We start from the raw sequence: 17,472 nt of genomic DNA, 5'->3' as shown, positions 1-17,472 counted from the left end.
CATTCCCAAACATGAATGTGCATGTTCCCAAAGTAACAACTAGGGGGCACAATTGCATTGTTGAATTCTGTCCCCACAAATACAATTGGCAAAAAAACATGTCCTATAATCTATTGCTGTATGTGCAAGATGGTACACACCTGACACAAAGGAACGTAACTAATCAACCCATTGTAATCACTGGACTTGACAAACAAACTTATCATACGTTTGCTTGTTACGATTTAACTGTGGTATAACAGCATTGTCTCATTAATACTACAAACATTTTTCACAACCATTCAAACAGATAGGAAAGTAACCATTTTTTCTAAAGAAAACGCTAACAAACTTACAAATATTAACACCATTTGCACAACAAAAAAATATATTATTCATAGAAAAGAGGATATTGTTATCCTTACATACAGGCCATATATATATATATATATATATACACACACACACACACACACACACACACACATGTATAAATATATGTTAAATAATAACAATACAAAGTTTGTATGCCATTTTTATTTTCAAACAGATGAGTGATGTTAAACACTTAAAGTCCCTGATCCGAAAATGATCAGACGAAGGAAAAAAAAAAAAAAAACTACCGGCTTGTTGTTTATTGCAAGCTGTATTTCTCCATGTGTTTCAACTATAAACAATGACCAGTTCAATGACAGCCTTAACACGGAGCACTGGAGGGAAGGGGATATTACTCAAATCAAGTACATAGAAACAAACTAAGCAATTCTTCATCGAAAGGCACATTGGTAGGGAAGAAGGTAGCGGAGCACAGTGTTTGCAAATTGGCAGCAGATAAAATTTCAGCCACTTAAACATTGTTTTCCACAAGAAAAACTGGCATGAAAAATAATACAAGGATGGGGTAAAGTATGTTTGTATGAAGTTTCCATGTGGAAAACTTTAAATGTATAATTGTACTTTAATTCTTTGATTCAAGGGTTTTTTAGTGGTGGCTTAGACTCAGATATCATGGCTCAATTCATTATTGACGATTCCCTGAAAACCAAAATTTCTCTCCAGATTAAAAAGCATTTCAGGACTTGTGAGAGATATTAACAAGTTAACAAAGTAAAATGTATGTACAAAAATCCAGAACTGCAATCTGTTTGCACTTCAAAACAAATACGGGAAATGTTTTGAACAAAAATAAAATGTTCCCTTGAGTACCAACTAAAAGACAGCTGTCTGATCACCGTACATTCAGTGAAGCTCAATGAAGAGTGATGTCTCATAAGGCAAACAATATAAGGAATGGTAACAAGTACATTTCCAGCATATTGTTATTTTCCGGCTATTCCTGCCTAATGGATGAAATGCAGTTGCACCCTCTCCCCCCATCCCATTAAACCAAAGGACACAAGTCCATACTAAAGCCACATAACAAGGGCATGCTCAAATAACCTCAAAAAAGCATGGCTTTCCTGGAGCACAGTTTAATCCCAACAAAAGGTTCCGGTCCTGAAACAGATCCACACATAAAGGGAAACCTATGGAATGTAGTCATCAGTTGGTGTGTTCATATGGGTAAATGTGCACAACGTTTACATGGTATGACTCACTGGCATCACCAGTAAGGATGCATGTGATTCAAGCAGGCCAGAAAAATAAAAATAAAAACTTCATGGAGAGCTGCATACAGCTAATAAAATTCTAAATAAAAAGGTCAAATAAATAGATGCATACATGATAAGAAAAATTATAATTTATTATTTTTTTAAGTCACATAAAGCTTCTTGTAACTTCCAAACAAGTTAAATTCTTTCTGACTTGCTGGACACTTTCAGTCTTACCTGTGCTTGTCGTAATCCTTGACTGCTTTCCCACACACCCGTGCAATAACTGGCCAACTACACCCAATCTCTGTATTTCTTTAGACCTCTTGCCTGCAATTCTAGCAGCACTTTGTAATGGAGCGCCTTTGCAAAACCATGCATGGAAAATCACAACCTGCCACCTCTGCACACTCAGCATCCTATTTCACCATTCTGATTGACAAATACAAGGGAGGCCAGAGGGGGCAACTGTGGTTGTGGCATTACCAGATCACAGTTAGTACAATCAAGGACATGTCACTTTTTCATGAAGACAAAAAAAAAAAAAAAAAGACAAGAGAGGCCCAGTTCTCTCAGTCTAGGCAGACATATGGCAAGATGTTCAATTTACCCTCATCTCCATGTGGGTCCAAGGGTATGCACTCTGTCCAATCATACCAGGTGCCCACAGTATCACAACAACCATTGACCCCTGGCCAGTGACTTGTGTGTATTCTATTAAGGTCGTCCTCAGACACGTCCCTGGTCACACCAGGCAAGTCTGATTCAGGTTTGCTGGGCACCAACACGTGGGTCTTTCTGGTCTCCTTTGTGTCGTGCTCCTCTCGTTTTAAATATTCTGTCATGAAAAAGTGTGCTCCGTGGGCCTGCGCCCCAGAGGAGGTGAGCACATTGCTCTGAATGTTAAGGTATGACTGGATAATTTCATTCCTGGACAGCTCTTTCCAGTTTGTCTGTTGGAAGGGGCTGGGGAGAGGCGCAGGGGGCTTTTGCTGATTGGGCTCAGCGGCAGGGGGTGGTGGTGGCGGCAGCGGCGGCGGCGGCGGCGGTTGCGGCACTGGGCTTTCTTCCTCAAAGTGGGACTCTTTTGGGGTGAGGGGTTTTATCTGACCAGTCACAGGGTCAAAGGTCAACCTTCGCTCTTTTAAGCGCACAGGCTTTGTCTTGTCCTCTAAAGGCTGCCCTTGAAGGTTGACCACATAGTCTCTAGACCTGTACTTTTTACTCCTTTTACCCTCGGGGCATGAGGTCACAACTTCACATTCCCCCGCACTGGCCTCCACAGAGGTGCCGTGTCTGTGAGAGTCAGGGGCTTTATGAATATGCGAGTCTTGCAAAGAGCCCGGGGGACACTCTTGCGTTACAGTGCTGTGTTGGGGGTGGTAGGCAGGCTCTGTGGAACCATGCAAGTGCAGGGAGGGTTCGTGTCGTGTAGGAGAGCGTTCCACAGCAAAGCACTCTGTGGCCGGGGACAGTGACGACTGCAAGACGGGCGAGGGAGAGGGCACTTGAGCAGAGCTAGGCGATGGGCTTGAGAGACTCTCCTTAGGGGCGTAAGTTGAAGACCTCTTGGAGAGCATCTCCTGCGCTGCGCTGCGGGGGCTGTGGGAGGAGAAACGAGGGCTTTTGGGCTGATGCGGTCCTCCACTGCCACCTTCCAATCTGGCATGCTGCTGTAGGACTGCCGTTTTGATCAGGGACGAAGTGCTAGGTAGTTTGGTTAGCCCTGGGGCGTTAGAGTGAGGCCTAACAGCGTTGACAGGAATCTTGCTGTGTCGGTCATTCTCAAGGTGCTCAGTGCGGTTTCTGTCAGAAGGCTGGAGGGTTTCCCTTTCTGACGGAGTCTCTGGGCTGCCTCCAATTCCATTGGTTGACGGTGAGGTGCAGGAAGACATCTGCTCGTATGCAGAGGTTTTAGGCATTTTTGCAGGTGGGTGGAGACTGTCCCTGTTCTCATCCTTGCGCTTGCGACTACCTGACTTCTCTGCTTTGGGAGAGTAGGTGTTGTGGATGTCATTTCGATTTTTGACCTCAGGGCCAATCTTGCCTGGTGGTGGTACAGTAAGTGGTGTGATGTCCGTTCTGCATGGGTGGGCACCACCATTAGCAGACCCTGGGGTTCCAGGAGCTGACCGTGTAGGTGTGTCATTCTGGCCTGGCTCAATAAGTTTCTGCCAGTTGCGCAAAAGTTTCTTGGCACGTTTCGCTAAATCTTCATCTTTTGTTTTTTTCCTTAAATCATTGATCAGTTTTCCTAGGCGAGTTTCCTACATGATGAGAAAAATTAGAAAAATGATATACCATATATAGACAATATATAAAAGGGGGTGGGGGAATATTTGGGGAATCATACCTCAAGTGCTTCTTTGGTGATGGGAAATTTCTCCAAATTGGTGATTACATCCAATACTGCCACCATGTTGCAGATCTGAGGGCAATATCCACAAGAGTTTGACGTCAGTTTTACTCTTAAAGCTTTGCAGAAGAGATTGTTTTTTGTTTTTTTGAGGTCAATTGTAAGTAAGTTGTTTAAGACCACGTCTGGTGAAAATCAAGTTTTTAACCTTGTGAATATGTCTGTATGATGTCTGCTACCTTTTTAAAAAGATGCATCATGACCAAAATAAGCAGCCGATGTCATAGTTGAAGATTTCTGCTGGATTTCTACGTTTTGACCAATCACAGCACACGTGGGACAAATCAGACATGAGTGCATCATAAGGGTACAGAACCAAACCCGAGTACTTGGGATTGGGACAATTCTTCATAAAAGGTGCAAACAAGCTAGCTAACGAATCAGCTACAGCAGCCATTAGCAGGTGAACAGATTGCAGAGAGAGGACAGGCAGGACAAGATAGATCCCAAATCCCAAAACAAGGAAGAATGTATACTTTAGAGGAACAGAGAAGCGACTTAGGGGTGTTCTAAACTGCTTAAGTCCATCATTATGGTATGAGTCCATGGTATGAAGTAATAATACAAGTGTTCACCACTGAAACAATAAAACCGTCACTGAACTTGAATATTCATTGGAAACCGTATGAACCTAGGAGAATGACTATCAAACATCTACTTAATGCTACTGGAATAAGCCATCACAAATTTCAGAAACGTTAACATTGCTTGGCAGACAGGAGAATGAGTTAGCCCACTTCTCCATGTATCAATATCACTGAAATACAACCCAAACACATGTTGAAAGATAACTGTAATAATGTTTTAAGGTAAAAGAACAACACTGTTAGAGGTCCGCCTATCGATCGCTCGACTAGCTATTCGGGCCGATTTATGGCATTTTTGCCTGAGTATATTAAGATGATTAAATTAAAAGACAGGCATCTGTGGAGAGCCCTGTGTTCTTGCTGTGGAATACGTGTGATAATCAAATTGCCACTCTACCGCCAAACTCCCAGTGGACGTTGCACTATGACAATAACACAGTTGTAACTACTGGGAGAAAACGGCAAGGTTATGATTAAATATGGCATATATGGCATCATGTTACTTTTAAAAAAAAAAATGTAAAGTATATTTTTGGGGCTTATATGGTATGAGCGCTGTAGCCTGTTGTGCCACAGTGCCCCGCAATGTCATGTTACTTTTAGAGAGAAAACGTGAATGACCTTAGGCTAATTTGGAACTGCATTGATAGCAAGACTTCATTCTGCTGTACAAACCAGCAGTACCCTGTAACAGGCCATGGCGCTAAATTATTAAAGACCGTAGTGTTGATAAACTCCAACGTTGCAGATTGGAGCAGCTCTCACGCACACACTGCAGTTGTACCTTTTTCAGACACACACAGCTTCTGCTCTTATTTACGATGGCAGAGAAAACTAAACATTCAAAAGTGTGATTACACTTTACTAGAGTTGATGCTGACCAGGGGTGGGTAGAGTACTGAAAATGTGTACTGAGTGCTGAAAAGTACAATTACTCCCTTCAAGTAAATATTCCCATCTGAAAAATCTACTCAAGTCAGAGTAAAAAAGTACTTAATAATAAAGGTATTAAATGTTAATAAATTACTCAAGTAACAAGTTACATTTTTATATTTTTGATGGCCCTTTAAAAGGGATACAAAAGTATCCTTTGCACCTGTTTGCTTTTCTCCTTCTCTGTAGGCTAATCATATAGGCAACCATATTTTAACAGCCCAATTAATATATATTTTATTTATATAATTTGACACACTTCTGTAGGCTATCTAGTAGGGGTGTAAAGATTAACCGATACGTATCGGTATCCGTTTTTAACGTGTAAGATTCTAATTCTAAGATACGGCTACATCGATACGTGAAGCCCCGTATCGGAATAAAACTGAAATGAACCGGTCGTTATATCGATTTACTTGTTACGAATCGGTTCACAACCTTTTCTGCTCGCTCAGACTCTCATTTACGTTCCAAGCAGCGTGTTCATCACACGTCCGGTTTTGAAACTATACGTTTCAAAACTATACGTTTCACGTTCTACACTATTGTGGGTAATGCAGTTCATTTTTGGCTACATTCATTGCTCAAAGTTGTCAAATGACCTCATACATCTACTGCAACTTAAGCACGTGACAAACAAACGACCGAGTGCGAGTTTACAGTTTTTACTCTATTGTTTTTCAAAATCCAGCACGAAATTAATCACTAAACAGCAACAATAGTCTGTAGAGTATAGCCTTACGTTTGATGAAGGGATTTCCTTAATGTTAAATAATAATTTGGCCCTTGCTAAAACGATGCACAAATTATTAGCCAATTATTTTGCTCATATTCACTCAGACTTGTGGCATTATAGGTTTCTGCATTAGGTCTACCGTTGGAACAAAATAAACCCAGAGTTCATTGATATGTAGGCCTATTTTATTTTTGTAGGCTATATGAGAAAAGGTCAAGAGTGTCTTAAGCACTGTTTTATTTTATTTCGGTATTGCATTACCTCAACAAGGCTACAGCTCCATGAAAACAATCAAATATAACTCTATAAAACCTATAAAGTTTATTAAAAAAATATGTTGTATTTGGCTGCTGTGTTTGACTGAAATGTAGACTATTCTGTTTTCATTTCAATACAGTACAGTATATGAAACAAACCTCAGTTTAGATAATCATATTCACATTTTTTTTTGCCTACTTGATAACCATGACCAGATAGATAGATAGATAGATAGATAGATAGATACTTTATTGATCCCCAAGGGGAAATTCAGGAAAGGGGAAATTCAGACCATGATAACTGATAATAAAAAATGAATGTGCACCTTGAGCAAATGATAAAAAATCTTTCAGAATGCTTTCCATTCTTGAACTACATCAAATTGCATCGAATCATACTGAATCGTTTTTTATGAACATGTATCTTTTCTTGTATCGAATCGTGCCCATGTATCTAGATGCGAATCATATCGTCTTTTACATGAGAGATTCACACCCCTACTATCTAGTCATAGCCAGAAAAGACATACGTGGCTACGGATTGAAAAGCAGTCACTTTTTGGTTATAACTTCACCATACAGACAATGTAACTTAAAAACAATGGCTATATTAAGGGTAGACCTATATTTAGGCTACATATTAAGGTTTTTCATGTGATGTATTAACGCTTTGTTTACCACCACCTGGTAGGCAAGGGGGAAGCATTAAACCTTTTGAAGTCCTTTGTGTGAGCCTTGAAATATCGAGCAAAAAAGAAAAAGAAACCTTGCGGTCCTACACAGTCTCTGACATTATTGCTAGTGCCCTGTGTAGTCCTCACTCAGCACAGCAAATATGAGCAGCAGGCTGCGTAATACCAGTATACAAAGTTATTATCTTTTTGCAATCACTTAGGTCAGCGGTTCCCAAACTTTTTTCCCCGCGGACCACCTTCTACATCCTGACTCGGCTCGCGTACCCCCACCATCCAATACATAAAAAAGTAACTCATTATATTGACGCATTCCAGGCATCGTTGTTTAATTAGCCGCCCTACATGATGACAATCAAAATGTGCAACTGTTCTATGAGCTCTCACATAAAAAAAAACAGTGTGGAGAACCACATTATGGTTAGGTAGCATCTCACTGCAGACCACGCACTGTGGCTTTGGGCAGTCTGTCTCCCAATCCACGTGAAGCCTAGGCCTATATCATCATACTTTCGTTTTCTTCGCGCAGTCTTTTCTGTCTCGTCCTTTCTTTTATCCCCCTGCGCTCCATCTCCACCTTCATCATTCTGCCCCCCATCCCATTCCATCGTTACCTGTGTCCTGCTCTGTTTCTCTCCTCTTCGATCGCTTTAATTAGGCCTTTTGGACAGTGTCCCTGTTTTTAGCCAGTTTTCCATGTTTACGCAGCCTTCTACCTAGCCTATACTTCAACGAAACTAACGCGCCAAATATTCTGGCTGCCCGCAGAAAATCACGTGTTGCCTATTGTGTGTAGCTTATTTTTTAATGAAAACATACCCTGTTATAGAGTTTACAAATGATTTCCTTTAATTTCACGTTTCCATATCATTATAACCCGATTCGAAATTATGTATTATTTATGAATTAATTAAAGAATTAATTAATTAATAATTTTTAACTCCTTTCCGCCATTGCCCTTTTCATCTCACGTACCCCCTAGTGGCAGCTCGCGTACCACCGGGGGTACGCGTACCACAGTTTGGGAATCCCTGACTTAGGTCATGTCCAATTGGCTTGTAACAGTTTCTGTCAACAAACATAAACAAAAAACATGCTTCAGGACAGTTTTGAGCCTTGTACAATCCGGTTGTCAGGTCATGAATAGGGTGCCGATGATTCTTTTTCCGGTTGCTAGGTCATGAATAGGGTGCCGATGATTCTTTTTCCGGTTCCAACTGGGCCCAAAGCGGCTCTATTTTTTTCCCACAGAAAGTAAAATAATTTCCCCCCACTATTTAGGGTACCCTACAATACAATTCTCATTGCACTGCTCATTCACTGCCTCAACCTACAATTCCATTTTTCGGAGGTCTGGACATTATCCTTGATTATATCATCTGGCTGTACAGCTACACTCAATTACTGTGTTAGAATCAAGCGTTTTTTTTTTTTTTATTTTACCCCTCACTAAAACAGAGGTAACAGTGACAAGGTTTACAGATTGTGAAAACAGGTTGGCCACACTAGCAAACTTTTTTCGGACGAAGGAGCTGTTGTTGATAAATATATATATATATATATATATATATATTTTTTTTTAAAAACATCTAGACAAACTAGATAAAAAGTATTTCAAATGCGTAAATGACGTCATTCATTAGCAGAAAGCTAAAGTGCTGTGGGCAACAATGACCCAACCTGTAAGTAATCAAAAGGACGTAAGTACTCGTTCATTCAACTTTTGAGCTATAATCCATATTGACCTTGCAGAAACCACAATCAAAAACCATTGTTTTTGCACTTATTTGTGATCACCCCTAGCGGAACAGATTGCAAGTACAGTGGAGTTCATAGGGAGTGAAACGGCTCTCCGTAAACAGGCTCTGGCCGTACCATTAAGCTAACCAAGTAGTTGATGTGAAAATACTTGTGATTCCCAAATCTAGCTAATGTTAGTACCTAATTGCCTATTACAGTTGGTGACTGGATGTCTAGCGATTTGCTTTGCAGTGTCCCATAACAACTCCTGCCTGCTCTCTTCTTAATTGTTTAATTTACCTTACTTTTCAATTTCATTTGTGAATCAATCCCAGGGATTAAAGTGAAAAAAAAATCGTTTGACTGAACTTTTTTCAGGCCATAAGTCATACGTTGTTCATATCTACCTATAGAGATAGCACCCCTTTTGCGGTCGCGACCTATTGGTTTTTAATGTACAAAAAGATGCAAACAGCAAAGTAAAGGGAGTATTCGCCTTATTCACACGGCCATTGTTTAAACCAAAACGAGGCTACAGGGTACACTTACTATATAATTAATGCCACCTCCAGGTGAATGAATAGAACATAACAATCCTATGGTTTGTGTACCCTGTAGCCTCGTTTTAGCCGCCAATGGCCGCCATGTGAATAAGGCGAATTGAGTGTTCTTGATTGAGATTGAGTTTTCCTGATGAACAAAAATATATTTTAGTACCATTGCTGATTAGCCATTGCTGTTCTTTTCTACTGCAGCAATATTGTAGAAAGGCTTTAACATACTCTTATTTAATTACTTCAGGCCAAAAGTGTTTAAAGGGGAGATTTTTTTCTTGTTAATATGCAATTCAACACCAAGTAAAATCTATAAAATCAAGTTTGCAAGACTTCCCATTTCCTCATCAAAGTAACGAATCAGAACATTCTAGATATTGTTCATATTTCCATTTGTTGCCTCATCCGCATTTAATGAAAACATGGTAATTTTGAGTTTTACAGACAACTCAGTTTTCCAATGAGCAGCAATACTGTGTGTGCTCATGCAGGAGGTCTGCGCATTTGATAACGACAATTTGGAGACGGTGCTTTTGTCTTCAGCAACAGATTGTATAAGGTTGACAAGAGGTTGCAATATGGTGAGGGACAGGTCGTGTTGCGCTATGAAAGAACATGCGTAGCCTACTTTCTAAACGTAAAAACGGTCACCCATAGATAAACGTAGCCTACCTCTGTCGTGGTGGCTAGTTGCACCAGGTAGGGAAGATGTCCTGAAGTGCACGAACGTTAACCTTATGGCGGTCTTCTGATTGGTGGCGTGCTAAAACGTTTTCCTATTGCATCCATAAACAATTTTCTTGCAGCGAACCGCGCAAAAGCAAACCCCTGGCACTTTAATTTCTTTACACCATGGCTTGTTAGTTCTCCCCCGTTTCCAACAGCTGCCCATCTTCATTTATTTTTTAACTTTTGACACCTGCCTTGCCTTCCTTTAGCAACAACGCATCCATGACAGCTAGTGGCCTTGCCAAATAGACGCACACAAATCATGACGCTAATATGCGAGGTTCTAGGCCTACTGGTTATGGTTTTGTGCTATAAACTAATAATATTTTATAGCAAAGTTTTAAGTTGACTATTTTAATTGTATGGTTATATTTTGTCAACATACACTTACAACCTACTGTCGTTAAAAGTGAGGCCTAAGCAAAATAGGCTACAAGGCTGTCTGTGCGTCACAAACAGACTGACCCCCTTACTCAACAGTTCGCGATGATGACAGTGATATTTTTTTTTTTATGCAAACACGCTCAGTCAAATCCTTCCGTCGCAAATTGTGAAAAACATTGTTGTACATGTCATAACAGACGGGATAATACATTGCATACGGTTTATATTGCGTCGCTTTACACATAATGTTAGTTGCATTGATTAAAAACTGTAACAATAATAGTAGCCTACATCGGGTGGCATAGCAGGCTATCTGTTCAAGTCATAGGTGACACCCAAAATGAATGACCTCCCCTGACAAGAGTTCGCGATAGTAAGAAATTGTCTGACATTGATGCACGGAAAGAACACAGCCTACGCTTCTTCTCCGATTTTCGCACATACAGTAGAGCTCACAATATCATATCCAAAAAAGTGAAACGGATTGGCCAACCTCATCAGCTGTCTCTAATGTGTCACTATAATCCAACTTTTAGACCGTTATAGTCCTCCATACGTGTTCTTTTTTTTTTTTAAGCAAACGCCCGAGACAAGTGTGTGTAGCTACATAAACAAAGCGAAACTCATGGGTGACGTAGACTATCTTCTTGAGCGGTCACTGATTGAGACACAGAAAGTTCTCAAGAACACTATTAGGTCTTTAAACATTTACCATCACACACATTAATTCATCGGACCTAATATTTGTAGTTGCCTTAAAAAAGGAAAAGCAAAGGTGATAGTCCACCCCCTCTCCTATTTTTTTCTCATCGGATCTGCATCAATCTCAAATATGTCATTTCTAAAATCAAATTGACGGAAATCCGTCCTACGACGGAGAACTTTAATCCTTGATCAATCCCCTACACCAGTGCCTGTTTACTAGCCTGTTTTACCCAAACTCAGTCACTTTCTGAGAAGGATCTGGAAACGCGCCACTGGTGCATGTTTCCGATCATAGCATTCTAAAGACCAATTTACACCAAAGAGTCACACGAACGAGCTGCACCAGATCAACTAGCAACGTGCTGCAACACATGTTCTAAAAGCCTGGGGATTCACACCAGTGCAACAACTCGCAATAGCACCAATGTTTCCACACCAACCCCTTGGTTACACTGCACATTGTAGCCAGATTTGAACTAGCTAGCTGGCTAGTTAGCCAGCAAAGTTATTCACATATTTACACCAAACCGTTTAGGTACAGGACGTTAAGTTCAATACAGATGTGTACCGAATGAAGTCTTTAAAGTAATAAACAGTAGGCTTTTCTGCATGCAGGCCATATTTCAAATTCGAGTTCCCCACAAACAAACAAAAAACATTTGACACCTTTTCAAAATACTATGTGTTGAGCATCAGCAATATCGTCAGTGAACGTTAGGCTAGTAGCCTAGTACTTACAGGCTTACTGTACCAATAATTAACTGAACCGTGACTTTGAATTGTGATTTTTGTGTACCGTTACACCCCTAATGTCTAGCTTAAAATATACCAGAACAAATGCATAATTAATGATTGGTAATATATTGACAGACATTAGATTGACAGACATTTTAGTAAATGCATGTGTAAATGCAATACTATTTAGTCAGCCATCAATATCTTTAACGCATATTCCTAAATGATTAGGTGTGGTATGGTGAACGATGATTAGGTGTGGTATGGTGAACATGATGGCGAACCATCATGGCTGAGTGGTGGTGGTGATGACTGAGAGGGATACATGTGCCAGTGCCGCTAAAGCAATAAATCACAAGCAATGAAGTAAACAAGGGTCTACTTCAAACTGCTAAAGCAATAAATCACAAGCAATGAAGTAAACAAGGGTCTACTTCAAACTGCTAAAGCAATAAATCACACGCAATGAAGTAAACAAAGGTCTACTTCAAACTGCTAAAGGCCGAACATGTAACAAAAATGGTCATTCCACTACTCATATCTGCCTCAATCTCTGGTCTTTACCTTTGATGGCTGCACACACACAGAGGTACACTAATTAGCTTACTCTTTTAGAGTAAAGATATTTTCTTTAGCCTCGCTGAAAAGGTGATGGTGGAAAGGTTCACAGTTTGTGAAAACAGGATGTTTCTTCTAATTTGGAAGAAAGAGCGGTAAAGGGCCCGGAAATTACTCATGATGTTAGACTTAACAACTGGATTGACCCTTTGTCAAGTCACGCCTTCCTATGTTACTGTTGCTAGGTTAGACAAAGAAAAGGGTCTATTCCCGTAGAAAAAGATTGAAAACCTGTAGACTTAGTGGGCATTTTCACTCGCAATTCTGATTCTTGAAAAACATGAAAAATGTATAATCCCATTTATAGTTCAGGCAACAAATGTCACTCAACAAAATATAATGTAAAAGTAACAATTTCTGTCTGCTGGGGCTTGTTGCATACATAAAAAAAATTTTTGAAAACACCACAGGCGTTATTGGGTACTCTGGATATAAATTCAAAGTCCTACTGGAGTTCGAGTTCTTTTGCGTGTTGCCATGGTCATGGTGTGTCTCTTAACTTTTGTTTTGCGGTGTGATGTAACATTAATGTTCACAGTTATAGAAACTAGTTGACGTTCTATCGGACAATTTGACACTGATGCTGGACTATGAAAGCTTACAGCTCCAGCGACATCTGTCGGCAGCAATTTGTTTTTGTCAAGCAACACTCATCGCTTAGACAATAAATTGGCCTTAAAGGAGAAATCCGGCGAGTTTTCACATAGATCTCCGTTTCTTTAGGTCACTGAGTACTGTTCGTACAAAACAAAAAACCCGAAAACAGTCAATTTTACCTAGCTCAAGTTGCTACAGCCAGGAGGCTACAGCGCTACACTCTGGAGGCATGTCTGTGAGCTCCCATTTACATGCCCACAGAGTGTAGCGCTTAAGCTGCCTGGCCGCATTAGCTGCTGGCTGTAAAAACTCAAGGTAGGTAAAATCAATTGTTTTTTTTTTTTTTCGTACTGACAGTACTTGTTGACCTCGAGAAGCAAAGATCTATGTGAAAACTCGCTTTTTTTCAACCGCAAGTATATTAGCAACGGTAACCATGGGTTAGTCAGCAGACAAGCAGACCGATCAGAAGGCCAAAGGCCAACTTAGCTAACATTCCTAATCATTGAGGCACCCTGACAACTTCAACAAGAGACACCAGTCTATGAAATCGCAGTGTAGCAAACAAGCTTTGAACTGAAACTAAATTAATTAACAAACCCAAGGTGGAATACATCAGAACACCTGAAATATCAGCATTCACTGACAATTATCTGGTTGAAAACATAGCCTACATTTTAAAACAACTCAAGCTGACAGGTGCAAGACAAAAGATAAGAGTCCCTATTGTCTATAAATTACATCTACAATATATTTTAAAACAAATATTGAAATATGTCACCATTCCTCTAAACCTCTACCTCTTTTTCCCCCAGCCCTTCACATACATATACATTTTTGACATCATTGCTGAACACCTGGAGAGAAGATAAATCTTTAGTTGGCATGTGACATCAGGAAGTAAATGCCATGGTTAGAGGAAAGTGTCAGATACTGAGTGGAAAAGGCTAATTAAACTACCACTTCAGAAAGACCTGTTAAAGCGATGGTTCGTAGTAATTTCACCCTAGGGTCCTTTGCACCATGACCCCAAGCCAAACACCCTCCCAGAACCTGGCAGGAAGCGATTACATCAACGTTTTTTGGTATATCCAGTTTTTAATATTTTTTTCCCGAAGTGTTTACAACTCAGTGTTAACTAATAATTGTTGCAAACTGGTACTACGAACAAAATATTACTGCATTCCTGGATCTACATCCTTATGCATGCTTCCTGCCAGGACTTTTACGGGCTTTTCCCAAATCACGGAACTAACGTCGACGCAGCGGTATAGTAGCATCCATCAGGCAAGTGTTATTTAAATAAACTCCTGGTGTATTTACAAACTTTTCAATGCCTTGTTTTATGAATAAAGAACATAGTTGTACTACTGTAGAAGTTTCGTACCATTCAGGTCATTATTAGTGGGGTAATTTACAAGATAAAAGTTGGTACCATTACGACTGCAGAAACTCATTAGTTTCTGACAGCGCTACTCGACCAGGGTTCGACCAAGGGAAAACAGGTTCTGGGAGGGTGTTTGGCTCGGGGGTCATGGTGCAAAGGACCCTAGGGTGAAATTACTCCGAACCATTGCTTTAAATGCCTAATGCATGATGTTACAGGTCTATTATTACTGTTTTCTAATCCAGGTCAGCAGGTAAGCCTACTGTTTCCATCTAATAAGCCTGATTACTGCCAGGGTTTTTCATAGTTGACATGTCACCACACTATGTAATAGTGGTGCAAACCAAGGGGTACAAATATTTTTCATTTAAAGAAATCAGTTGACCAAGCCACAAGGGGCATCCAGGTCAAACATTGATAACTAACCTAGGGCATATAATGTAAGACATTCTGTGAGATGCAAAAGATAGAGGTTAAACAGATTCTGGCTGCTTGGTAGACATCTAACCATAGCTAACTTAGAACAAATGATGTGTCCATCAGGTTCTTAGTATTCTGATAGGGTTTTGGTGAGCAGCGGCGAATGCTGCTGTTAAGAGCCGACTGCCATTGTCAACCCTCTTAGCAGTACTCAGTTGCCGCCTGGCTATTTATATGTACTTCCTGGTGTCACATGAAAAAATAATCTCTTATGGAGGACCCAAGCCAAAAACTTCACTTCTGATTGGTTCTAGTGTACGACTGAGAAACTTCAGGCACCATGTCATTACAATAATAGCTGTTCGAAGAGTAATTTACAACAAAGACGTATATCTGGGCAATTTAAACAAATCCTATATTAACATCTCAACTTAAGAAGTACATAGATCAAGGGCAACACATTGCTGAATCAGGAAATAAAAAACTTGAGGAACATAGCATGTTCAGGAATGAGTTAAGCAGACCAGACGTGCTGGTCTGGTGGAATCTTATGAACTGTCTAGGCAAGTACGCTTACCCATGAACTATTTGACAGGACTTTCACTATTAACGTTAAGCCACTGGCCACATTTCAGTAGCGTGACAGCAGGTGTTTTTTCAAACCCATCGACCATATAACATGCGTAATTTAAAATATAGTTACATCATTGCCTTGGGTACACAAACGCAATATCCACAGGATGTTTACCCTCAGCATGGATGGCAAACGATAACGTACCGTTAAGTTTTGTGTTTAGCTAAGCTAGTTAGCTGACTATACATAACAATGTATGTTACTGTTGCAAGAAATGCTAACCAGTCAAATTGAGCTAGCCTTCGGTAGAAAATCAAACCAAGGATCTATACTGGCGTTCTTCTTTTGAAGGTGTGATACTTTATCAAACGTTAACTAAGTTTTAAGTGCACGATAAAGGATGTTATTTGCTAACTGATACAAGATCCTGGCTGACTAACATCAGCCACATTGTTGATTTGGTGGAACGTAAAGCGCAACGTTAGCTAGCTGCTGCTGCTGCTACTACTACTACTACTACTACTACTATTAGCAATTAGCCTAGTTGGTGTGTTTTTCTTTGCGAGTTCGTTGCAAGAAAAGTGATGGTCCACTTGTCAGTCACTTTACGACCTACACCTGAGGAGGTTTACATATTAAACGCTGACGTTAAAGTGACTTCAACCAATGCGAGTCTCACGCCAATTGTCCTAGTAGTCTGACAAGCTATGGTACTTTATTAAGTCTAGCTAACACAAGAGTTCCCGAGGAGAGAAAGTGTGTTAGCTAGCTGGCTAGAGACTGCTCGCTGAATATTTGACAATGCTGAACCACTTAGCTTCCATTGGCTAGTTAGCAGCCAAGTTCTAAGCCAGCTAACTCGAGAGAGCTAATGTTAGCTTGTTGGTTCGACGTGTAAAAGCAACGTTAACACCCTTGGTGGGCGCTTGGTTAAGTATGCCTATTTGGCAATTGAACAATTTACTTTTCAAAATAAGGGGTTTATGACGGTCACATTCTCACAATTCTTACATTGCTCTGGCTATCGATGGCCTGCAGCAGCCGGTCTCTCATCTGCTGCGGGGTTGCTGGGGCCGTTGTCATTGCCTGGTCGAAACGAATCGACGGACGGGGAGGAATCCTCCGAATTGAAGGGTGAAAGGCTTGATCAAAGTCACACACCTTTCGGAAGATGAAAACGAAACCTGAACCACATGTTTCTGGTGTGTCTGCTCGATTGTGGGTTTGTAAATGTATAAGGCAACAAAATCGAAATTCAACGTGATCTCACTGCCTCATCGCGCTCACCACCAGTCTGATTTCATGGAATAAACTGGATCAGAACTGTTTCCTCAAAGCATTATGGGAAAAAATAGACGTCATAATTTGTGCGTAGACGTTTGCGTCGACGTCACTGTGTTCTGTACAAGTGAACAAAATCCTAGGGCCATCCACCAGAAACACTGAATATATTGGAGATAAGAAGAATCATTTGAAAGTTTGACAATATTTTGCACATTAAAAAGCTAAATATCTCATGAATATATAGTTACTGAATTAGACTTGGTTTGGGGGTTGGATTATTTCAGCTTTAATGGTAAAGCATTTGGCGATAAAACATTTGAATGAATTAAGATTGAGGAATGAAGCATTATGGACAGTTTATACAATTAAATGTGCAGACCTATAACAATAACAAACATCAGATGGAAACAAGGAGTGAGCTACTATAATTGTTCTTTTCTTATTAGGCCTACCACAACAACCATCACCTTCTTGACAATTATAACTAATGACTACTACTACTTACACTAACAACAACAATAATGATAATAATAGTAATAATAATGTTGATGAT

At 40.2% G+C, this 17,472-nt stretch overlaps 1 protein-coding gene across 2 annotated transcripts; it reads right to left on the bottom strand.

Moving 5' to 3' along the window:
* Positions 1 to 507: 507 nt before the first annotated feature.
* crsp7 (cofactor required for Sp1 transcriptional activation, subunit 7) lies at positions 508 to 16,926 on the bottom strand. 2 transcript variants are annotated; one of them, XM_076295449.1, is made up of 3 exons: positions 16,647 to 16,926; positions 3,925 to 3,999; positions 508 to 3,838 (listed from the first exon to the last, which is right to left on the bottom strand). In XM_076295449.1, the coding sequence occupies exons 1-3, from the start codon at positions 16,716 to 16,718 to the stop codon at positions 2,144 to 2,146; spliced, it is 1,842 nt and encodes a 613-aa protein (XP_076151564.1). In that variant the 5' UTR covers positions 16,719 to 16,926; the 3' UTR covers positions 508 to 2,143. The 2 variants fall into 2 exon arrangements, with proteins under 2 accessions (XP_076151564.1, XP_076151565.1); XM_076295450.1 differs by lacking the exon at positions 16,647 to 16,926 and adding an exon at positions 4,167 to 5,054.
* Positions 16,927 to 17,472: the final 546 nt, after the last annotated feature.

Source organism: Alosa pseudoharengus, unplaced genomic scaffold (assembly GCF_046254945.1).
Source record: "Alosa pseudoharengus isolate Yale_2024_CS ecotype anadromous, Long Island Sound unplaced genomic scaffold, YU_APseudo_1.1 YU_APseudo_1.1_scf_2, whole genome shotgun sequence".
NCBI classification, from domain to species: Eukaryota; Metazoa; Chordata; class Actinopteri; order Clupeiformes; family Clupeidae; genus Alosa; species Alosa pseudoharengus.
This window is presented reverse-complemented; position numbering and strand designations above follow the sequence as displayed.

Excerpts from the sequence above, each read along its gene's own strand:
- crsp7 (XM_076295449.1), bottom strand. The coding sequence starts at position 16,718 with ATGACAACGGCCCCAGCAACCCCGCAGCAGATGAGAGACCGGCTGCTG. Across the intron at positions 4,000-16,646 it reads CCATCGATAGCCAGAGCAAT|ATCTGCAACATGGTGGCAGT; the intron begins GTAAGAATTGTG and ends TATTGCCCTCAG. Across the intron at positions 3,839-3,924 it reads TCACCAAAGAAGCACTTGAG|GAAACTCGCCTAGGAAAACT; the intron begins GTATGATTCCCC and ends CTCATCATGTAG.